This window comes from Salminus brasiliensis, chromosome 16 (assembly GCF_030463535.1).
Source record: "Salminus brasiliensis chromosome 16, fSalBra1.hap2, whole genome shotgun sequence".
Classification (NCBI taxonomy): Eukaryota; Metazoa; Chordata; class Actinopteri; order Characiformes; family Bryconidae; genus Salminus; species Salminus brasiliensis.
The window spans coordinates 23,858,539-23,883,650 of NC_132893.1; the positions used below are offsets into that span (position 1 = coordinate 23,858,539).

The window sequence follows — 25,112 nt, forward strand, 5'->3', positions numbered from 1 at the left end:
CGAGAAAAAAGTATTGGTTATGTATTATGTATTATGTATTAATAATCAATTGTATTATAATTTAATTTAAATGTGATTATAGAGCCTTTTTATTGGTCCATTCATCATAAAATGGTTAAAAATTGACTCGATGTAAAAAACTAGATTAACATTATGTCAACATGTAAAAAAAAAAATGGCAAAAATGTAAATACAATGTTTGTTTGAAGAAAGACACGCATGGAACTGAGTTGCATGTAAAGTAAAATAAAATAAAATAAATAAATAAAACACATGTTTTAACCCCCATTCATTTTTGGTGCGCTTTTGTCTTATCTGTGTACCGCCCCCCTCTTTTCTCTCCTTTGAAATGCCTTACTTTTCATCCATATACAGCTCTGTGTTTTCTGATCGTTTATCCTTTTTTAACAGCAAATGCAGCACTCGCGCAAGAAACCCAGGACTCTAGAGTAAACAATCAGATGTCATGAACTGTTTACACCCCACATTTGAGCCTATAAATGCATGCTCTACTATTGGGAAAACAGAATGGACCAGCATAGCCACCAGCAAAAAAACACCATTTGTTGTGTTTTGAACACTGGTTTGCTGGTCAACCAGCATAAATCAGCTAATGTATGTTGAAATTGGAGAATTAAATCTGAAAAATAAGTTATTCCAGCAATAAAGGCATAAATACTGACACTAACAAGTGATTGCTTTTCTTACTAAGCGTCTTCCTGCTGCAGTGCAATACTTTCTGGTTTTGCTGGTCAGGTTTTGTCTTTAGATGCCGTTTCTGCTGTTTCAAACTGACTTATCCTCACATGCTGTACCCCATAAAAGTATGTTTATTAAGACCAGAAGGAAAACAAATATTACAGATGTTTTGGTTGTATGTTATAATTACTGTCAAGATAAGCAAATTTGCTTAGGCCAATCCAGCAATAGATATACGTAGATGTAGCTGTAAAATGTGCCAGTTGATAGACTGGCTCCTTTAGGATGTGTCGGTTGGTGCGCTGGCTGATTTAAATGTCCATTGAAGTGCTAGCCGGCACCGGCACACAGGGATCCAACCTCTAATATGGTATTAAGCATGACATGATTGTTGGTTTCAGGATGGGTTTTCCGTGTTTTAAGAACTGCTGATTTCCTGGGAGTTTCAGCACAACAACCTCTAGAGTTTACTCCGAATGGTGTAATAAAGAAAAACATCCAGTAAGTAGCAGTTCTGTTAATGGAAATACCTTGCTGATGAGAGAAGTCAACCGTAAATGACCAGAGTAGTTGGAGCTGACAGAAAGGTTACAGTAAGCCACTCTGTATATTTTTTTGTGAGCAGTCAGCTAAGGCTGCAGTGGGCACAGAAACAAACCAAAACTGGACAGCTGCAGACTGAAAAAAACGTAGCCCAGTCTGATAAATCTCAGTTTTTGATGAGGCATGTTTGATTTGATGAAAACAAACTTGTAATAATCATATTTATATTTATATGGCTCCTATATGGTCATGTAAGAAATATACTCTCTATAAACTGCAGTCCTTCATTGTCATTTAAAAATATATTTATTTAACTTATTTGTACTTAAAAGGTACAGTGTACAGCATTTTATTATTTAGGATGCTTAAGCAGTTCATCTTTATTGCAGTTGTTTTCATAAAATAAGCCCCTGCAGAACATCCTCATGTGCATCCCCCTACAAAATTTAGTTCATTTAGATAATTAACACCACAATCAAACTCACGACCAAGTCTTAAGACCTCTCTATTCATTAGACAAAATACAGGAAATATATTTATTTTACAAGAATATATGAAATATACATGTTTTCTTATCTAGTGTTAGTATCTGACTTCTTCCCAAATTAGGTAGGCTATGTTTGTCTCACATCCTGTAGCATATCCTGTGATTTGGTCTGTCTTTTCTTAAATAGGTCCAATACTATTTGGACATAGTTCTTGCCATAATCAGCATTCGCAAAGGAATTACATCTTCCACCCATTCATTCTGTGATTCAGTCATTCTTTTCCACAGCCCAGCTTCAGCTGAAACAGAGTCCATCCAATCCACCTCAGAACCGTAACTTTTCCCTGGGAAAAGACAAACACAAAAACAACAACTCATGTAAAATATATTTGCTCATTTAACTGTGTTCTTACCAATGGTACAACATTTTTTTATTACCATTTTCATCTGTGAGGAATATGCATTTGCGAATTAAAGCATTTTTGGTTTGCTGACTCATAAATAAGAAACCTGCATCACTGTAATGTTGTGTATTTGTGTAGTATAATGTTAAATGAAAAAAAGAAAAAAGAAAATTGTTCCAATTTACAAAAAGTACTTTTTCTGCACTTCAGCAAGCCACAAATTGCCATAAATCATCTTCTGATTTGGAGTAACCATAACGCAATGTATTAATAGTTAATAGTAAAGTATTAATAGTTCATAAGTGAAGTGTGCATTTTTTTCTTTTAGCCAAAAAGTAACATTTAAAACCCTGCCCCAGAAATCAGTGAGGATACTGTTAAGATACTCAATCAGGCACTATGACATTTGACCTGAATATATTAGGCAAATTTTAGATACTTAAAAAAATTACATTTATATCTAATATAAACAAAAAAATCAGGCAATCATGTCAACTATGGACCATACGACAGAGGTGCTACCCATGTGTATTACACCAGTATTAGTGTAGTATAGTAATAAATGAAATTAAAACTGAAACTTGTGAACCTTGTTGTGAACCTAGACGGCTGTATCCCTCACCTGTTCCAAGACCGAGCCTTAAGCCTCCAATGAAGTGATTACTAAGTCGGTCATGGTCCCACACAGTGAGCTCCACACAGGCCTCTCTCAGGTCCTCTGGTCTGAGGCCGTCATAAACCATAGTGTGGTTGAACACTGGGTTTGTCGTCCTCTTCACCACGGGAGTCTTTTGTCGACCTTTGCGAGCAGTGTCTGGGAGCACTGTGCTAAAAGCCACAAAATACAGTATGTGAACAATGACTGCTTCAGAGATCAGCCTGTATTACCTTATACTGTAATAGCACCAAGTCCTGAAGGATTACATTTACAAGACTATCTTTGCCCAAAGGGGAAATATCTAAAAGCAGTGAGACTATGATTTTTGAGACTATGTTGCACTTTTTTTTCTAGCTGAAAAAGACCTACCACTTGACAAAGGGGTCAATGGTGCCTGCCCTGGCTGGCAAATTCTTACACTCCTTTACCCAAATTTGTATCTCACCGGCCTGGGGCGTTTTTTTACCTACAATAATCAAAAAGATTGATTATTTGGTTGGGAAGGCATCTTGTAATATTACAGGTCCATGAGTTCCATTCCATTTGGACATACAGACATTAAATACTTACTTTGAGAGGTCTGCGTGACAAAACGCAAAGCTACTCTCATCTCCCCACTCAATTGCATGGTGTGGTTAACACGCATCGGGCTCAACTGGTGGACAGAAACCTTAGAAAAATGAACCACACTAAAAATTAAGGTGCCACAAAACACTAATTGAAAAATTAAAAGTTTAGTCCTTTTAAGAAGCATTTTGTGGATGAGATATACATATGTGATCCTTTTTAGTGGTTTAAAGAACCTCCACAAAAAGTAAAGATTCCAAAACCTTTTAAGGCTTTTCTTAAAACCATGCAAACCTTTTAAGAACCTTTGGTTTTGAGCACGTCAACATCAATGGTTCTGTTATACAACCCAAGTGTGACCTCTTGCTGCCTTTACTCAACACACAAACCTGAAGACGTCTTATATTATCACTAAATGTCCCAAAAGCCTTACCCTTCCTTTTAGAGCATAGTCCATCATCTGTGAGTTACTGAAGTCCCACTCAGAAAGATCCACATCCACCTCCCCAAGAAAACTGTTCCGCCCAAATGTGTCATTATGCCACACAGAGAGGTTTAAAGTGTGAGATTTCAGATTCTCCAATGATATCTTAAACTGCATGGGAAGAAGAACATTTTGGCTATTTATTCACAATTTGAAATAATGATACAGGCCATTGCAGAAATTGTTAAACACCACTCATACCCTTAAGATCTCATTGTAAGTGGGATTCAGAGTCTTCTTCTTCACAGACGTTTTCCTCTTCCCCAGCTTTTCTTTATCAGGTAGGAGGTAACATTTAACATATCTAAACCACAGAGATGCAGACTCTACATTAGATTAGTACAGCTGGATGGCACCAGTTCACTGGCCTGAGTATCATAACAGTAACTCTTCATCTTCAATCAACATTTTAGAAGTTATTTAATCAAATCTGGCGTAAACATGATATTAAAATAGGAGCTATTTGTGTAAAACATTTCCTTACCCTGAATTATCCTTATTCTCACCATGAAAACAACAATCCAAGTAAATTATGTTGGTGCCTATAGTAATAAATGACTTCCCAGGAACATTGCAAGATTATATTTATGTATAAAGTGAATAAAAAAATATATGTTCTAAAGGTGGTCGGGAGATTCATCAACTCTCAGTATGGTGTCCATGTTGAATACTATCAAAAAATAATAAGCATAGAACACCTGCTCATTCCTTGTGGTGGTTCCATATAGCATGAAAAGGGGTCCACTATTTGCAGTGCTATACAGCACCCTTTTTTATTAGAGTGTAGCGAAACACTTACGGATCAGAGCGGTTCCTCTTGGGCTCTGCCACTGCCAAGTCTCTGCACTGGACTACAAAGATGTGGAACTCTGCCAGTTTTTGCACATAGTTAATGGCGAACTGGATGGTCCCTTTGACCTCCACGTTGCCATAATCAGTGCCGTAAATGCTCATCACGCTGCCACTGACCTTTCCAATCCAACACATGCAGCACAATCCAACATTATTTACTGAGGTAAGAGCAGTAAAGCTAATGAGACAAGGGCAAACGTCACTCAGGGAAATGGAGCAAACTGAACTATGACATGCATATGTGCGTTAACATACTCAAACTGTACTTAGAAGGCAGAAATAATTAGCTTGTTGCATGTGTTAGAAATGGGTAACATACAGAAGACATGGAGGCGAGGTCAGAAGTGTTGCTAAGGTTAGTATTTGTGCTGCCTTTCCTCTGTCTTTCAGAGTAGAAGCTGTTGACCGAGGTGCAGTCGCTTTCTCTGCCACTTCTCTACAAGATAAAGGAGCAAGGATAGACATAAGCAACAAACAGGTTCAACACAACTGCGTGCACATGCTGCTAGTGGCTGTTTGTGGGGTTATAAACACAGAAACACACAAATCTGCCATGAGATTTTTTTTTTAAATACATTTTTGCCCAATGTTCCCCCCTAATTTTACGTAGCCAATTACACAACATAGTTGATAGTACTCTTCCCCATTACATGTAATGCCCCTGTAATGCCTCCTCCAACACATGTTCAACCAGCCACCACCGCAACATCACCGGTCAACCAACGTGCCCGGAGGAAAACGCCAGGTACCCAGCTCTGATGCATTGGCTAGCTGACACCCATGCCGGCCAGCATCACACTAAAGTAATGTGGGAAGAGAGAGAGCTATCTACCCACCCAGAGAGAGCAAGGCCAATTGTGCTCTCTCAGGCTCCAGCTGCTGATGGCGGGTAGGATGTCCCAGGACAAGTCATGACAGCACCTTATGTTTATGGTTATGTCAATATACTTTCACTATACTTTCTTTTTCATAATAGTAGGGAAAAATAGCAGGGAAAAATGTCTAAGTTAATATATACTAAAGTTAACAGCCTATTTTTCTTCTCCTATTGTTTCTATATCCGAGATAAGAGGTATTACTATAATACTGACATTATGTGGAGAAGCACTTATAACAAGTTACATATAACACTGTTTTATAACAAGTTATTACAAGCAAGTTGTGTCAGTTTAACACATATAGCATTTTCACCAAGTACTGCAACAGCAGGGTAGAGCGACAGGTGTGTTTACCTGCTGCTGTATGAAGGCAGGCACAGACACACTCAGCATCTTCATCTGCTCTGGGTCTGAAACAGAGGAGCTGGGCACGTGCAGGGCTGTAGACACTAGTCCAGGAACAGCAGGTACAGTAAGCAGAATGAGACAGATCAGTGGGCTTGCCTCATAACTCAGAGCTTCATGGGTTGCCTTTATACTATATGTGAAAAAGGTTTGTGGACACCCCTTCTAATGAATGCATTCAGCTACTTTAAGTTGCACACACTGCTGCCACAGATGTATGAATTTTCTAGACCCTGTAAAAAAGTACTGCCAATAGAATAGTACTCTGGAGCAGATAAACATGAACCTACTGGCACCATGCCTAATGTCAAGCCTGGGCTAGAGGGGTGTACCACCCCCCAGCATTGAGCTGTGGAAAGATTGTGTTCCATCCAATACTTTTGTGATGTGTTGGGGTAGTGATCATCCAACACCCTGACCTCACTAATGCTCGTCATTAAATGCAATCAAATCTTCACAGCAATGCTCCAGAATCTAGTAGAAAGCCTTCCCTAGGCAATAGAGATGGTTAGAGCAGTTAGAGCTCCGGGCTATTGATGACAGGGTTGTGGGTTCGATACCCAGGCTCAGCAAGCTGTCACTGTTGGGCCTTTGAGCAAGGCCCTTAACCCTCTGGGTCTGACCCTTTACCGCTCTGTGTGTATGCTCACTGCCCCTAGTTCCCCAGTGTGTGTGTGTGTGTGTGTGTGTGTGTTCACTACCACAAATGGGTAAAATGCAGAGGACACATTTCACTGTACATAGTACAGTAACAAATACATGCACTTTACCAATATTTGTTTAATTCCCAGAATTTCAGAAGAAACAATAAATAAGAAGGTGTCCCAATACTTTTGTCAATATAGCGTAAGTACACTGATCTTTACCTTTCAGGCTAATGATTATGATATGCTATATGGAAAAGTCATTAAAATGAACTACAAAATATTTACCATCCTCCACGCTCAATGTTATGTCACTCCTTGGCTCATTTTTTCGCCTTTCTTCACCTTGGTGTATGAAAAAGAACAATGTGAAATTAATTGTAGCAGAATGCACTGACAATGTAGTTGACTCTAGGTTTATTCTCGACATTCTTCAGCCTATTTCTAGACATTCTTTATTTTTACATTTCTAGTACAGCAGGGAACAGAGCATGATGGCCATTTAAAACTTCATTTTAAACAAAAGCAGGGTAGATCCCAGTGCATAATGGTACTCACGTGATGGCAGGGTTGCCAGGTTCTCTAAGCTCTTGGATATAGAAATGGGTCTGACATTCACTTGCTTCAACACTGTTCTAACAGGACTGGGTTCCACACTGCCACCTATCAGAATTTGTCACATAGCATTCCATTACACAATGCAATTTGACTACAGGAAAGGATTTATAATTTTTGAAAACTACTTTACCTCATAAATCTACTTACTCAAAAAATTAAAGTGCTAACTTATGTAAGTATTGTCTACTGGATTCTGGTTTACAAAATCAAGCAATGTCATAAAGCAAAGCAAAATTCCTTCTCCATTTACTTAAAATTATTTGAATGTGTGGATCTGCCTTGGTGATCATCCCTCTAGCTTTAACAAAACTAACATGGAGTTGAATTAAATTGGCTTAAAATGATAATGGTAATGTAGACCTATTGAAAAACAGGATGATGAATGATGAAGTAGTGGATTTTCATTTCTAGAACAATTCATAATTTCCTCTTCTAGTTCATTTCTTCACACAGACAGAGACAAGGTTAGAGAGACACTGATAATGTAGAAGCAAGGTTTTTATAAATGTATAAAAATATGTCAAGAATTGAAACATGGCAGAATAATGGAAACGCCTGATAAGACAAATTGAACATCTGTTTGACCTCTAATCAGTGACCTTAGACTTTAAGTTTCAGAGTGTTACAAAATGTCCTTGCGTTAATCATTGCTTCTACTAATCAGAATATTGTTAAAGACAAACAAATAAATTAAAGTGTTTTTTGTGAACTCCGATTGGACCAAGTAAAGAGGTGCTCACAGACTGAACTTGTCCGAGACTGAGGCCAGGCTTCAGGCGAGGCACTCCCGGAGGAATCAAAGGTAATCTCCTCCGACTCAGCCTGGGAGCATCGAGAGGGCGAGCTCTCATTGCTCCTTCTACCCTGGAACACTTCTTCAGAATACTCGCCTACCTCTACTCTGATCCACTCCTGCCTGTCTGGCTGGTCCGGGCAAGCAGATTTGTGAGCGGACTCAGGCAGGCCCAGGTAATACTGATAACTCAGAGGGATATAAGATCTGGCTAGACGAATACTTGGCTGCAAGTCAATCCACTGCTTTCGATCTTTGAGCATGACTGGTATCCCATCAGTACCTTGATATGATGTCTTTCTGTGGTGTTCACGTGAGGTTATTGGTTGGGCTGAAGTTTGACCTTGAGATTTAGGTGAGGAATGAACTGGACTGATTCCACTAATATTACCTATGCTGATTCTTCCTGGGGTTTGGAACCTTCCCAGATATGTTGGAGACTGTTGGCATGCAAGCTGGTACTGTGGATTCAGCTGAGACATCTCTCCTGAAATGGACGTGAGAAGTTGCTCAGGCTGCCCAGTCAGGATCTTCTTGTCACTCACAGGATTTGATTGATCTGTGAGTGACTTTCCAGCTGGAAACTCTATGCTAGGTTTCTCGTTTTCCAGACTTTCCACTGTTGTCTTCTCGGTTGGGTCGATATCAATACTAAAGGCTCTCAATGGCGACCCATTCTTTCTAGACTCTTTGACTGGATATAAATCTCTAGGTGGCACCTTAGGTTGGGTCCTTGGACTAGGTGTTCTGGACTGAGCTGGGGCGTTTATTAGATCGTCATCTGCAGACTGGTAACCCTGAGCACTTGAGCTGACATTTCTGATGGGGGATGTTCTTGGACTAAGCTTCCTGCCTTTATCTGAAGATGGCTTGGTCGTCTTAAGTGGAGATACATGGTCAGAGCTGTGGGACTTCCCATCTAGAGGACTTTTAATAGGGACTTTGCTGGGACTTTGCTTCCTCTGACTCCTTTCTAACTTTTCCTTCAATGAGAGCATGATCATTCCAGCTTCTCTGGTCAGAGAAGATTTCCTTCTCCCACGGCCTTGCACTGGATCAGGGCTGGTGGAACTCACATTCGGATGAGGCTCATTGGCACTTTTATTATTTCCTAGAGATACCACATCACCGACATCTTGTACACATTCAGGGGTGATGATAATTATCTTAGGACCACTGTTCTCTTTTTCCCATAAGGACTTGAGATTGCTGAAGGTGGCGGGCTCAGTGTCCTGCTGAGTGAGGAGCTTTCTGGCTGACGGCACAGGAGGAGGAATTTCATCCATCTGTTCCTTCTGTTTAACTGTCGAACTCTGCGACACTGCTGATTTGTTTTCAGTTTGGCATTTGGGCACCTGTGGCTCCTGTGGAATCTGCTCAATTTCAGAAGCTGATGATTTCTCCTCATGAGACCGTATACAAGAAGAATCAGCTCCATCTCTGATTATTTGATGTGATTCCAGAGAATCCACACAAGATAATACCTCTTCTTGTCCTCCTTTGCTCTCAGAAAGTGTTTTTACTGTTGATGGGCTAATGTAAACCTCGGGGGGCTTGTGGTCCATGGCTTTGTTATCATCTTCACTTATTGTAGGCATCTCACTATGGTTTAAATCTGTACCTTTTTTGATGCTTATTATTTTTGGTCCTCTGTTTCCCCGCTCCCAGAAAGATTTCAGGCTGTCAAGTCGACTTGGTGATCTTTCACCTTGGTCTAGACTTTCCTTCTGTTTGGTGTTATCATCAGCTACAGTGTCTGAATTAGCCCCGTCTTCAGTCTGAGAAATAAGTGAACTTGCCTCATGTTCTGTTACAACATTCAGCTTTGAAGAATTCTGCACGTCTAAAATGTCATCAACCTCAGAGTTTGGAGGTGTGTGAGGAAGTGGGCACTCTGAAATGATGTTGTCAGGGTGGAAAACCACATCTTCTTGAGTTGGCCCTGTTTCAGGAATCTCAACCTTTGCCTCTGTTCTTGAAAACAGTGCTAGCAACCCCCTCCTAGGTTTTGGTGATGGCTTTGACTTTATTTCTTCTTGTGCTGGTGATGTAGGTTCTGTGTCTGGAATATCATGACTCTCAGGGACCTCTTTGGTAGCGTCCTCTGGAGAACCTGGCCTTTCCTTAACTTTGCTGCTGTCTTTGGAAACCCTTCCAAACCACTCAAGTACCTTAGCAATGGAGTTGCCTTCCTCCTCTGTTAGCGAATGGGCCTGGCCCTCTGGGCTAAGGTGAACAGCCTTACCTTGCTCCACAGGAGTGGAATGGGGCTCAGACACCTGCGAGGATTGAGGCTCAGCATGACTGCCTTGATGATCTGCAGAAAACACACACACCTATATCAGGATGTGAATTTAAAAAGTACACAGCAAATATGGCAGCGTTAAATCAACAGTCACAGAAATAACACTAACACTGTTAATTCAGCGCTGGCAATTTTGCTGTGTAGTCACAACGAGAGTGTTGATTCAGGATCAGGGTTCTCAGAGTCCATACAGAAACTTAATTATGGTGGACTAGAAAGTAAAACAGATCCTGCATCAACATTTCTATTCGGAGATGCTTTAGAAATAGATCACATATGATTTCAAATCATTGTATGGTGGTTTCATTAGTGGGTAATTTAAAATTAAGTAGGTATGTATGTACAGTGTGCAATTCAGTTGCATAACCCCAAAATAAATACCAGTTCCTTGCAGTGCCAATTCACCAATCACCATTTGTAAGCTTTGCCTTCATACATGCATAAGCAGTGATATGCATGTACAGTTGGATCTACAATTTTCATAATGTGCCTCTGTACATCGGAATGAAGATGCAACATCTTTCACCTTTAATGCAACAATTGTTAAAAGAAATTCTGCAATAACTGTTTAGGAATTACAGCCATTTTTGCGTACTTTTATAAGCTTAAAAGTCACTGGACAAACTAAAATAATTCTGAATATAAGAATTATTTTCAATACACCGTCACCAAATGCTGAGTTTCTTCTCTCGAGATAATCTGCCAGGCCGAATGGAGGAGTTGAGGTCAAGGTGAAGGTTATGGTTACAGTAAATCATTCCTGAATGCTTAATTCCTAAACAGTTAATGCAATACTTGTTAAATCTCTTAAAATAAAGTTGAAAGTTTACACTTCAATGACATCTTGATGTGCTTTGCTGATTTCACATCCACAAACGTGGTGTACAGAGGCACAACTACAAAACCGGTGTCACTCTCCGAACACCTGCCCAACTGTATGTGTGTTGCATGCACAGGTAAGCCGTTAGTGTGAGGAACAGATTTTAGGAGATGTATTGTTAAACTTAAACACTGTTAGTATAACACTCTACCTGATGTGTCTAGAATTAACAACAACAATAAATAATTAATGAAATACATACAATACAAACAAATACAAATAGGAAATTGAGCTTTGTTGCAGGTCATCACTGATTTACTATCTAAATTTGATTTATTTGTAATTTGATTGGTGCTATGCTTAGTGATTGACTGATCAATTGATCTGGATGCATGTCCAGAGACTGATCTGGGTGTCTTACCACAGGGGGCCTGGATGGTGCTTGATGTATAGGCATTGCCATCACTCCAGTTTCCACAAACAAGGAACTCACCTACTTTTTCACTGCTCAAAATGGAGGACTCAGAAGAGGGTGAGTCAGCCTCCTTTTCTATGGGAGAGGACTGGGTACTGATCAGTGGCTCTGACTCAGTCGCCGCTATGCTTTTCTCTGTGTGTGCAAAGTGGGACAGCGGCAGAGAGCTTATATTTGTGGTTTCAACTGTGTTCGGCTCCCTCTCCTGGTCAGGGGGAGGAGTGCCGTCCTGGTCCAGCAGGCTGTGCTCTCCATGCTCTCTGCTGTCCTGCACCTCCAGGATCCCAGTGTCTGTGGCCTGGATGATGGGAGAGAAGCGTACCTGCTTTCTATCTAGGCACCCTGGAGAGGACCACTCTGAGCTGGGAGACCGAGGGGGGCTGGGAGAGCTGTCTGAGCTTTCAGGGCTAAGTGGAGAGGTGGGATGGCTGCTAAAGCTGTTTCGGAGTGAAAGAGAGTCAGTGAAGCTACAGCTGGAGCTGCTGTGCTTTAGAATGCCCCGTGGAGTTGGGGACATGTCCTGTCTGGTGACAGGGTCACTGCTGGTGCCCAGCACAGAGTCATGAGAAGAATAGAGCAGCAGTTTTTTTTTTGTCAGTGGCCTGGTTGTGACTGGGGTGCTTTTTGGGGAGTTTGTGTTTTGATTAGCAATAGGGGCAATAGAGTTCTCAGCTGGTGGAAGCAACTCTGGAAGAAAAATTAGAAAACAATAAAAGGATGGATAATGAAGCAGGCAAAAAATAAAAAAGTGAGGACATTGACATACAATGAATTCAAATTATGACTTCATCAAATTATGAATTCATATGGATAAGTTCACATGACATCATGGTTAAATGAGATAAAGTTTTGACATGATGGTATTTCTAAGTCACATGAAACCATGTTTTTCAGAATTTAAAAGGGGCCCGTCCAAGAATCTTCACTCTAATTGCTAACTGAAACATCTAAACCGGCCAATAACCATCAGCAACCATTTCAATGCCTTTCCTTTGACTTTGTGAAAGAGCATAAAAACACTGATTCGAAAGACTCTACATATAAGCTGTCCAGACAGCGCAAATGCAATTACACCTTTTTGCTACCAGCTGTGAAACACGGCAGCGGACCCAGACCGTAGGTTTTGCCTTTCGCCCACAATTCTGAGGAGAGTTTCCTGTAGACTGGGACACCCTTCAATACACCTGCAAATTCAGCTACTTTAATCACACTATTGCCTTTGGCACACCCAAATGCAATCACATCTGCTTTGCGATCCGTTTTTCATACTTCGAACAAGACATTCACTCTCTACCAACTCTTCTCACTCTATGTATCCCTTCTCACACTCCACAGGGATTTAAAGCCGGTTCATATCCACGCCATCCGCAGGGGCCTGAAGTTGCTATCACCATTAAACACACAAGGTAACACATTTCTTATATATAGGAGGATGCAGAAACATGAGTATCACTGGCTGAAATGTCTTTTTACTGGACCATGTAAACCATTTCCCTTACAGTTACTTACTATTTACAAATTTAGCAATCAGATTTTCCATGGAAATACCTAAATAGTGCTTTCATAACGACTTCAGCTTCCTTGGAAACTTGGGCCCTGATGTTAGCAGATAAACATTCCATCAGTGTACTTCACTGTATAGCCTGGTCATGCATGGCAGCTTAGAGCTTTTGTACAGGGCTACATGGCTCACTGTATAATCCCTTCACTACTTGGCAGACTATTTTCACTGCAATTTCCCTTAAAAAACATCAACAGCGACAACCTTGCAATGCTTTTTTATACACAAAGGCAATGCTTACGTGAATCACCTTTTACAGTCTAATGGAACTGTAAGACTGTTCTCCACGTTGGGTCTTTAGTTACATTAACATGGTGAGGCGAGACACATATCATGCAAAGCATATAAGGCCATGCTTGAGTTAAACAGCCAACACCGAAAGCCCAGGCGGGGTTCACACGCTGCACTGAATGGGGATCAGTCAATCAGACTTACTGTGTGTGCAAGGAAAATGCTTTGGCTGCCTGATCTCCGTCGCGTCAGCTCCAGTAAACACACAACACATTCATTACGTACATGAAAGTATGTAGATCTTGCAGTGTTTTGGTTTTGGTTGACAGTCGACTATCTGTAAGGCTAGAACTAACTATCTGACCATGTGTCCAGCAGCATTCACACAACATCTGACATGATTGCCCAACTTTGAGTTATTTTAGGATCCAACACATTTTTTGTCCTACGGTTATCAAGCATCTATTAAGCATCTGGTCAGCACATCATGTCTCAGTACAGTACTATTAGAGCTGGAGTTGTAGTGCCAGAAAAGGTTCTGTAATGTTGGCAGGGCTCGACTGGGAATTCAAACAGATAAAGCGTTCTTTGAAATGTTCCATATTCCCACAGAAAGCCCAGATGTACATGTCAGTGTTACACAACAGGCTCCACACTCAGTAACAATAACAGTACGGCACAGGCCTATGTCTATTACCAGGTTGTGTTTATTATATAACTGTGAGGTCAGTTCTAGTTCTCAGACTGAGTCTAATATTACTTTAGCATATTTATTACTAAGGGTGCTCCAGATTCAGCCAATTGCAGAACATCACCATGCCTAATTCCAGGTGTGGGCTAGAGGGGTATAAAGCCCCCAGCACTGAGCTTTGGAGCAGTGGAACTGTGTTCTCTTGTATTTTAGTGCTCTATCCAGGACTTTTGTGATGAGTTGGGAGCGAGGTGAGGTGGTGATAATCTGAAACCCTGACCTTACTAGGGCTCTTGTCATTGAATGCAATCAAATCCTCACAGCAATGGTGCAAAATCTAGTAGAAAGCTTTCCCTGGGCAGTAGAGACAGTAACTCCACCAAAAGTAGGACAAACTATTTTGTAATGTTGTTGATTTTAGAAGAAACAATGAATGGGCAGGTCCCAGTACAATCGGCCATATAGTGTATTTCACCCTGGTTAAACTAATCCAGCTAAAATAGGGCTAGATGGAGACTGCTGAAGAACATTATTAATGTGAACTGGGACCAGATAATCTTAAAATAATCTGATACATAATGAAACATAATGATGCTACAAATTGTTCTTTATGTGATGCTGTAGAAGAACCACTTTTCCATAAAAACCCATGTTTGTAAAAGATTAAAAAGAGAGTGCATGTGTGAAGAACCTTCAAATGGTGAATAGGTTCACACTCACACATCTCTTACAAAAATGGTTATTTAGGGAACCAAACTTCCTTCTTTTATGGCATTACTCAAAGAACCACCTTTATTTAAAGATTATTAAAGAGTGCACCATTGGAAAAAAAAAATGACTAAGATGCTTTTGAGAAACCCAACCCTGATGAGTAAAATCTGAATCACATCAACACAGACATGTTCATCCAGCAGGCTATGAGTGATCAGTGAGTGGTCCTCACCCTCAGCAGGTGTCTGGGATGACTCTGCAGATGTTTGGCATGGTTTTGTAGGTTTTACGAGCGGTGTCAGATGTGTGTCTGAAGGTGTCTGGTTCCCCTTAGCAGGTGCCAGGTGGGCTTCCTCTGCTCCACTGGTTAAGTTTCCATCGGTCTTTCTTGGAGATTTGGCACTCAGAAGCTTACTGTTAAAGGGGTTCTGTCTAGGCTGCAAAAGCACAGAAATAACTTTAGTGGTTAAAATAGGTTAAATGTGTACCACACTGAAAATGAATGAATTTGATTAAGGTACCTTAATTTGAGGCTGTGCAGCAGGTGAGCATGTGCTTTGTTGAGTTTCTGCCAATTGATATGGATCTTCTCTGTTAAGAAAACAGCCTGATTAATGTCCATGATACATAATATACAGAAGGTAAAGAAGTCTTTTTTTTTTTTTTTTTTTTACAGATGATAGTGTTGTGGCAGCTTTGCAAGGCCTGTTTCTCAGTGCATGCCTTAGCATATCTCCAAAATAATACCTTTACAGGGGAACCAAAAAAACACTGTGAACTTCACAAACTGAAATGTAAGTTAATGCAAATAGATATTACTGTAAGCAGTTCTGAACCACTTCTGTTGATCCATATCATTTTGATCCAGTGTAAAGAGTAGCTGGCATTTTTATATGGAAATTAAAAAAATTGAATTTTGCTCCAACAATGATACACAGTTTTTCTTCTGGACTTAAGAGAATAAAAAACAAGTTTATCCTGCTTTTTGTTCGAGCAACTCTACTGTCCAGGGAATGCTACTACTAGTTTTTGAAGAATTGTTGTAAGAATTTATCTGCATTCATTAACAAGAGCATTAATGAGGTCAGGATGTTGGATGGTCCAACTCCCCAACTCATCCCAAAGCCACTGAATGGAGCACAATCATTATTCCAGAGAACACAGTTCCACTGCTCCACAGCTCAATGCTGGGGGGCTTGATACCCACCCACTCTAGCCCACGCCTGGTATTAAGCATAATGCCAATCAGTATGTTCATTTGCACCATAGAGTCCTATTCTATTGGCAATATTTCTCGGCAGGGACTAGACAAGCTGTGCGTGTGTGCATTTGCACATCTGCGTAAGTCATAAATGAGTGCAATTTAAAGTAGCTTAGTGCATTATTATTATCATTAGAGGGGGTGTCCACAAACATTGGGACATACAGTGTATGCACATTTTTGTATTATTTATGCAGATCAGACACACAAAAAGAAAACTCAAGCCCCTTACACTGCAAGCGGACAATACCAGAAACTAGCCCTGTCCTTTCCTCTTTTCCTTTTTCCTCACCTCTCCTCAAGCTCATGACATCCACTCTAAGCCTGGGAAAGTGCTGCACTTCCCCAGCTGATCTGTGGAGTACAGCACATACTTCACTCCCCACTGGGGTCCTCACCAGCATTTCCAAACATGAAGAAAGCTAGAGGAGATTAAATTCTTTCTATGTCACATGCCAAGCATGAACCCTGGGAAAGGGTCTTTTATGTGCACTATAGGTTCTTACATCACACACCAAGAAAATGCAAAAACGCAACATTTCTTCGAGTGCTTTTTCTTTTTAAAAATCAAGTGAATTTTGATCAGGGACTGACCAACAGGATATCTGAAATGTGGGGTTTGTTTTGTGCCAACATCCTCAGCTTCATTAATGGCCGGATGTTGTGTCTGTGGGAGTAGAAGGGTGAGGTGCTGAATGAGTTTCCAAAAAAACACTTTTTCGGAGGCACTGAACTTAGGAATGGAAAAAAAAACAGAAAGGAAAAAAAAGAAAGCCAAAAAATCACCCATTAAAAAATATTTTTCTGTTAAAAATTCAATAAATAAATGTTTACCTTTTGTCATAGGATGGAAACTCTTCCAAAATTCCAGAGAGTTCTGGTGGGATAAATACATCCTTGCTTTTACTGTTTAAAAAGCTAGGCTTCTCTGGACAGATTTCAGAAAGCTCCACTGTAACCAACACACACACACACAAAGAGTCAGGGAAACATATAAACAAACACTCACAGACAGATGTTCAACCAAACAAATCCCACATCAAGAAGCAAAAGAAGTGCAGGTCTTCACATAAACATTTCAGCAGAGCCAGGAAATGAAAACACTCAGAGGCATCCACCCAGCAGAACCACTGTGTATATCTTCATGCGCTTCTCCAGAATGAAATCACACGGAGTTACAGCGACTTAAGATTTTAATCTTGTTAAATCAAGGCAAAATACGAGCTTAATTACAAACCTTACAGATTGTAACTGACTTAATGAACGTATCCCACCCAGCAAAACACATCTGTATACACATGTAATCTACAAGCAAACATTTTTAAGGTTATTTAAAGTATTACACGGTGGTGGCCAAAGTTCAGCAGCTTTGTTTCAGTAGAATGACAGCCATAAACTTTGCCTTTCCATGCAAGTAAACACACTACTGCTACTGTAAATGAAATGTGAACACGAATCAACCCCTTAAATAAGCAGAACTGGAATCACATATAATAAATGCTGAGCACGCACATGGAAGACAATCAGATCTGATCTATGCAACATATAAACGGGGCTTGTTCACCAATATTTTTAAACTGCATACATGTTCACAGCTCTGCTCTTAAGATGATGGATCCCATTGTCCTTGTAAACTGAACAAATCCCAAAAAAGAAAAAACTGGTGAATGCTAGAATCTTTGTGAAAACCGTGTGAGTGGGTTTTAACGAAATTCTTTCTTAAGCGTGGTTGGTGAATAAGGCCCATTGCTTGTACCTTTCATAATGTTAATTTAGTCAAATAGCAGGGAGACTGAACTTTCCAGTCCCGCTGCCCTTTTTTAAAATATTAGTTTATATATTTATACTATATAAATGATATATAGTATATATTATATATATATATAAAGTATATATTATAATAATAATAAGTATTTTTGTTTATATTATATGTATTGAATCAAACATGCTGCATGCTGCATTATATTAAAGTTATTAATATAACTTTTATTATACATTTACCATTTAATTGTTAATCTAATTGAAACATTTTGTATTATGCTAATGGGTCTATCTTGCCTGGCAGGACTCATATAGAAGTTCACAGATTCATTTTCACAGCCACTGGTGTAAATGTTTGAGAGCGTATGTAAGTAGGGACGGAGCTTGAGGCAACATGTGACTGTACAATGGCCAGTTTCCCAGCCCTAACGAACTGGCAGTAATAAGAGAATTGGCCGGTCTGGCTCTTATCTAACTTGCGAGTCCAGTCAGTGTGTCTGTTGGCACACTCACATATGGTCACAGGTTTGGTGTGTCTCATTGAGGCTCTAATGATGTCGGAGCCGTGGATCCTGTCTCTGTGCCGGTGTGACTTGGTTTCGTAAAACCACTCTCCGGTCAGATACTTCAGCTTGCTCTTGTCTTGCTCAGTCTTCTGCAGCTTCCTGGGTGGAGGGGCATGAGAGACATGTTTCAACTTTTCAAGATTTGTGGAGACTTTATCACAGTTTTGATATTCTTCTACAGAACGGGAAACGATCGGATTACACAGCCGTTTACAGCAAAGCCAATGTTCTGTAAATAAAAGGCACCAAAACCCAAGGTGTTGCTGCCATAGAAGGAACTCTATGTTTCCATTTAGAACCTTAGAATTGTTATTTTTAAAGAATATCATTGGCACATTTATCACATTTAATCATTTAATCAATTTTAACACTGTTAAAGACTTAAAGACATCAGTCCTAAAGGCACATTAATAAAAACACCCTGTTACATGGGAAAATGGTACATTTTAAAAAATGACTAAAAACAATATATGGCTATAAGAAAATACCATAACATTTATGCTATGGCCTACATTTAAATGTTAACTTAACAAAGTTTAAAGGACCTAAAGACAGTAAAGGGATTGTAGCATCTTTTAGGATTGTAGCATAAATGATGTTGCAAATCAAATGTGTATCAATTATTAAAAATCACAAGACATTGTTCACCATGCAGAATATTCAAAGAAAATCTGCCTGTTATGTTTAGTTTATTCTATATGTTACAACTGCATTAGATCCACTTATTGACTCACTTTCGACTCAATTTTCTTCCCACAAAGATGAATGAAGAAAATGCAGTTGTTAAGAACTTGATTCCCAGAGATTAACCTCTAACTTAATAAGGCGATTTTACAGTGACATCTGCACTAAGAAATTCCGTACATTCTTTGCCGTGCAAAACAATTACCCAAGAAACAACTTGAACATGAGAATGCTTAAGGAACTTTAGCGCTGAGAGAAAGCGAGAAACACAGGTTGCTTTGGAAAACAAGGCTCTACCACACTCTAGCTACTGAATCCGCACACGCTCAATCCACAAATCCACAATCCACAGCTGAACTGGCAATGAACTGAAGTGCTTAAATGCCTCAGAAGTAAACAACACCAGCCATGCAGGAAAAATACAAGGAAGTACAGTCACTCCCCCCAACACATATTCCAAAACAAATCTAAGAAACCAAACTAGTTTTGAAATTGTGAAAATTTGTGTGAACTCAGATATACCAGGGAAATCATTCAAATAATATTTAAGAAATATATAGTTGTATATATTATGTTTGAAGGCAGTCATGGAGCTGTAAAAAGACATTAATGGCCTCAATGCTTGAAAAAAATCAACATTGCCATTATTGGCATCATTTACCTCCACCATTTAAATGTAATTATACAATAAAAAATTCATCAGCTAGATAATTAATGACATGTTTGTTTCAAAGTCATAAACATAAAGAACTTAACAAATCAATTTAAATACAATTAAATAACTATAGTAATAATACATAATCTACAATCTGAAAGTTGCCTAGAATTTGTGCATACAATTACTGTGACTACAAGTGAACCTAAACTTGGTGTCTTACTTACTTGATTCGCTGCTCTTCTTTTTTTTTCAACTCAGTATCTCTCTTCAGCACCACCATGATCATCTCCTGCTCCTCCTCCGTCAGGTAGCTCAGGTCAATCATGATGCCTGGTTAAGTTTCAGTCCCCGGATTCAGATCAGATGAACAATCAGTGGCTCTGGTTCTGTGCACAGGCTGATACTGCCCGCCCACCGCTCCGGGACCAGCCTCCAGAAGATGATGGTGACCAGATCAGATCTCTTAGGACCGGGGCAGCACTGGGCACAGCAGCATCACTTAGGCTCAACAGCACCCCGAGGGCTGGCGCCAAATCTGTTTGCACTGCCCATGCGTGTCTGGATAATTTAGAAAATCAGGAGGGACGTCCACCAGCTGCAAAACAACATACACAGTAAAGGCCAATCTGACAAACAGTCTGGCAAACATGGCAGACTGCTTCTACTGTACTGGCTATAGACTATTTCCAGCTTTTGCAACTATCACATGAATGAAATTGAAAGCAATGGCCTTTTGAAAGAGCCAGCATCAATCAGCTGCGATAATTTGATGCCCATTTGCAATAACATGCCATTTTGCTTCATATCAGCCATACAACGGGCACTTGTCAGAGAGCTCTCATGTCAGACCAAATGGAGCATGTGATGGTCTATTGTCAGCTGACTATCAGAGGATGCTGCCTTGGCCGCCTGTGAAGCATCAGGGCCCAGACCACTGTGAAAGAGAGCTTTTATTCGAAAATCGAATTAAGCCTAATTTAAATTAGGTGCCAGCAGACAACTGGTTTCCATTTAAAACAGACTGTTTATATTTGTGTCACAGTTGAAATGCGAATCAGTAAGCAACTCATCGTCAAAAAGATTCTGAAAAAGGAAGTCCAAAAGTATATCATTCGAACTAAGCAATAAAACAAGTTGTTTTGCATTTGTGTCGCAAACACAACATAATTTACATCTCCACCTATTCAGACTACAGCAGTTTAGCTCCGCCCACTCACACTAAAATTAAAAGGGGAGTTTCACCCTGACTGATTTTTAAATGAGGTACAATGCAGACCAACAAACTGGAACGGACTTCATTTACATAAATCAGTCTTAAAGGAATAGTAACAAAAACTTCTTATTTCATTTTGATTGAGAAAAGAGAAGTTGGAAAATAATCATATGAAAATGAATTTTGATGTTTTTGGTATTCAAACCCAAACCATAAATGTTTAAAATGGAGAAATAAACAAAATACAAGGCAAATGTAAGATATGGGCTGTTTAATACAATGGGTTTCAGGTTTTAGTTGAAAAATAACATATTAATGATGCATCAAATTTCTCCTGTTCTCAAACAAAAAGCCTTTTCAATGGTTGAATCCACTGAAAAGTCCTCCAGTTCTCTTTCCCTAAGGCCTGCAGAGATAATCGCTTATAGTTAGACTGGTGCCTGAGTCTCTGGGCTGAATTTTAAAGATAAATGAGGTTACAGAGTGAGCGGGGCCAATCATGTTTTAATGGTGCTCAGTGAAATTGTGTGCTCTACACAACAAAACCAATTTACAGCAGTTATGTGTTTGTATGTGTTAGCTGATTACAGTTACTGGAGCAAGGGTGCATTCCTGCTCTAAAGGAAGTGCATACATAATTACTGCCCCAGCGCTAATAACGTTTTTCCTGTGATAATTCCCTGACTGACTCGCTTCCGTAACCCCAACAGACTGGGTTTGGCGACAGCCGTAAAGCAACCCAAGCACTTCAGCTATTTGCCTTCTAACCCTCAGCACACAAATGCTATGCTGGTTGGGCAGCCATGTATAATATTCAGATTGGATTTGTCTATTTTTACAACAGAATTCTGGGTTTAGATAAGCTTGTGATTGTTACTCAGAAATAAACATATATGGGTCACATTACAAGGCCCTATTGAGACGGAAACACGGATTTACATGGGGAGGTGTAGTAATTAAATTTTACTACAGGACATCTGGAACATATATGGCCGATTCGGACGAGATAAGAAATATTGGCATTAATGACAATGACTTATAGTAGTTTAGCAGCTACATCTTGATAACACATATGCTACACAGAACTGCTGCGCCTCTGAGAAGCCCTCGGCTCATCTTCTGGATTTATTTTTATACAGAAGGTAAAAACATGGCTCATTTGAATAGGACTAAAATCACTGAGAAACTATGGGCTATAGGGCTTATATCGCCTTGAAGAATCCCAGTATTAACAGTTAGCGTCCGATTCCTATCCTTAAACTGGTTGTAAATTAAAGTAAATCAGGTGAGCTGATGGTGGAACTGACCACATCCATACATTGGCTGGAGTTCACAGAGAAGTTAGCAACCAAACCTGTGCTCTTCTAACCAACATATGAAAAACAACCCATTCTGGATAATGTGTGTTTATTTGTTTTGATCCCAATGTTACATAGTGTTTTTTCCAGGCAAAAACACACTTACTGTTTTAATAAATAAACAGAAATGCACTCATATAGAAACTGTGGGCCGATGCTGATACTTTCTATGCAGCCTACATATCTGCAGATGCTTATCCATAAACATTTATTAATGTTTAATCCACCTGAGTTAGCATTACAGACAAATAACAGAAAAATAATTAGAATATTGCTTTTGAAAGGTTATAAACGCTATAAAAGGAATACACTGCAGCAGCCAAGCATTATCTTAAAATTTTACCCCACTGGAGTAAAAGAAATACATCCTCAAATATTGTTTAAAATATCATTCACCTCTGTTACATGTTGGAAGTTTTAAGCACTTATCTGCCCAGTTTACCTATTACCATTTTCTACCTGCTAGCTACATAGAACCGAAGAACCACTCAATCACCACTTGCGCTGCCTACATAAGAGTTTGTCCTCCACATCCAAGCACACACACGTGCTTGGAGAAGGGGGCAGCCCTGGCTGCGGCTACCTAGGGAGCAGTTGGTGGTTAGGCACCATGCTCAAGGTCATTTCAGACGTGTCCTGTCAGTTCAGGGGATCGAACCAGCGACCTTCCAGTCACTAAGCTACTTCTCTAACCTTCAGGCCACGGCGCTACCAGGCTTACCAGGCAGTCCAGGGAGTTGGGCCAAATCCTAGCCACTAGACTGCACCAGCAGAGAAGACTTGTAAAGCATCACCAACACCATTGGACAGCTTAACATGCTTAGAAGAGAATGCTAACGGATGATCCTGTTACATTAGCTATCAGCCCCACACTGGCTTGAAATGTACTTACTGGGGGTAGGGGAAGAAATGTGGGGTATCTCGCCCCAACCAGAGGCTGCTGCACCCACACAGATGCATTCATAATGTTCAAGTCATTTTTGTTACTGCCTCAGACTTTTGCACAGTGCTGCTTTTTTCTGCATTACATATGTGCATATTATTATATTATATAGTGTAGGGAAAATAAAGCTCCTTCATTTCGTTGAAATCAAAGCAATCCTATAAGTCAAAGACACAACAACCAACCCCTCTACACAAGCCATTCAACCTTTACATCTATGTTCTTCCAAAAATCTTTTCAGTACTGCAAGGAGTACACTGAGAAGGATCTACATGCCCTGGCAGAGTTTATGACCAAGAGGTTTAATAGCCTGAGGTGGAGGCGAACCACTGTAGTCTCTATCTATTTAAGAAAGGAGTAGTATTTAAGAAAGGAGTAGGCCCTCTCAATCAATGCCATGCCGTACACTCCTTTCCATTCTTGCCATGTCGTTCCAGTCTGAGTAAAGCACAGCTTCATCATCACATCATCACATCATCATCATGAGGCTTGTCATGTTTACACAAGTTTAATCATCCTGAGGCAGCTATTTGCAAACCAACCCAGCCTTGCTTTAAGAAACAACAACAAAGATACACCCTTAAACCCTGTTAAAAAGTCTGTAGAGCGTGAATAACTGTTTTTAATTATTTGTAGGTATTAATAAAGATGCTGTAAAAACAGGTATTCTGCATAAGTGCCTGGTTTTCTCTAATACCAGATGTATCATAATTCAGAAAAGTCATTTAATAAAAAACAGTGACTTCAAAAAGTGCATTATAAATAAGCCTCTTGTTTTTTTTTTTTTTTTGTTGTAAATGCTTTTCACCTTTATTAGATTACAGGACATCTTTTTACAGTCCTTACACCACTGTATTAAGATGTATCTAACTTTCTGAACTCTTTGTTCTTTATAACTCATATTTGCATTATTCTGTCTTTTGTTTTGTTTTATTTATATATCTGTATTATAATGATAATGCTGTATTTGATGTACTCTTGTTTTTGCTATTCTTACTACTTTTGTTCGGCTGCAATGTGGGACAATCTATCTATGTATACAATTTAAATCACAGCTTCTTTGTTTTTGTACAATGATCTTTGCAGTCCTTAAGAAATGCATGCAAATGAGTCAGTGTAGAAGGCTTTCTATTACTTCAGATTTCCAAAACGTTTTAGTTTGTTATGTGTTTTATGCTTTACACCAGTACCTTTCACTGCAGATTAAGGCATTTTTTCATTGAATAGCTTATTCTTTATAAACGAAATGAAATGGTTGGTTGTTGCAAAAATCACCTACCTGTTGAAACATGACTCCCTGTTCTTGTTCCAGCACGCTGCATATTTTAGAGTGAAAGGCACCAGAATCTTGGAGCAGCCTGAGAAAAGCGTAAGTGAGCTCTAATCTTCTTAATCTTCTAAAACCCAGTAGATTATGAACGTAAACAGAGTTAGATAGAAAAGGTTACCTTGGGGGGTCCCTCTTGTCCCGTTTTAACTCCAATTTGGTACCAAGAAAGTAAAAAAATAAAAATAAAAAATAAAAGTGGATGAGTGGAGCTGAGCTCGTATAATATGACTATATGATATGATAATATGATAAACCCCCTCAGACAGAGCAGCGATACGGTATTCCTCCCAGCATCTGAAGAGCTCTTTGCTTATCAGAAACTTGGAGCTGTGACTACAAACACCACAGCTGGTCTCAGATCAGCGTTAAAGGGCAGACAGGCCGTGCCTTCACTCAGATCCACCCCTCAGTGCTGATTGGCTCTTCTTTTTAGCGCTGATTTGAGATCAGTGGGCTCCTACGGTGCGACATTTCAAAATAAAAGCCTAACAATTTCTCTAAGTAAAACCAGA

At 39.7% G+C, this 25,112-nt stretch overlaps 1 protein-coding gene across 3 annotated transcripts; it reads right to left on the minus strand.

Moving 5' to 3' along the window:
* Window positions 1–1,590: 1,590 nt before the first annotated feature.
* On the minus strand, window positions 1,591–24,879 carry sytl2a (synaptotagmin-like 2a). Of its 3 annotated transcripts, XM_072659170.1 has the most exons (20): window positions 24,719–24,879; window positions 24,550–24,628; window positions 19,981–20,351; window positions 18,362–18,513; window positions 16,922–17,039; window positions 15,348–15,417; window positions 15,059–15,263; window positions 11,579–12,319; window positions 7,980–10,349; window positions 7,180–7,284; window positions 6,910–6,966; window positions 5,927–6,021; window positions 5,014–5,130; window positions 4,642–4,811; window positions 4,044–4,146; window positions 3,792–3,953; window positions 3,362–3,461; window positions 3,161–3,257; window positions 2,756–2,961; window positions 1,591–2,073 (listed from the first exon to the last, which is right to left on the minus strand). In XM_072659170.1, exons 3-20 carry the CDS (start codon window positions 20,079–20,081, stop codon window positions 1,925–1,927), a joined length of 5,118 nt encoding a protein of 1,705 aa, XP_072515271.1. In that variant the 5' UTR covers window positions 20,082–20,351; window positions 24,550–24,628; window positions 24,719–24,879; the 3' UTR covers window positions 1,591–1,924. The 3 variants fall into 3 exon arrangements, with proteins under 3 accessions (XP_072515271.1, XP_072515272.1, XP_072515273.1); XM_072659171.1 differs by lacking the exon at window positions 24,719–24,879 and having other exon boundaries at window positions 24,550–24,635; XM_072659172.1 differs by lacking the exons at window positions 1,591–2,073; window positions 2,756–2,961; window positions 3,161–3,257; ... (1 more) ...; window positions 3,792–3,953; window positions 4,044–4,146 and having other exon boundaries at window positions 4,677–4,806.
* Window positions 24,880–25,112: the final 233 nt, after the last annotated feature.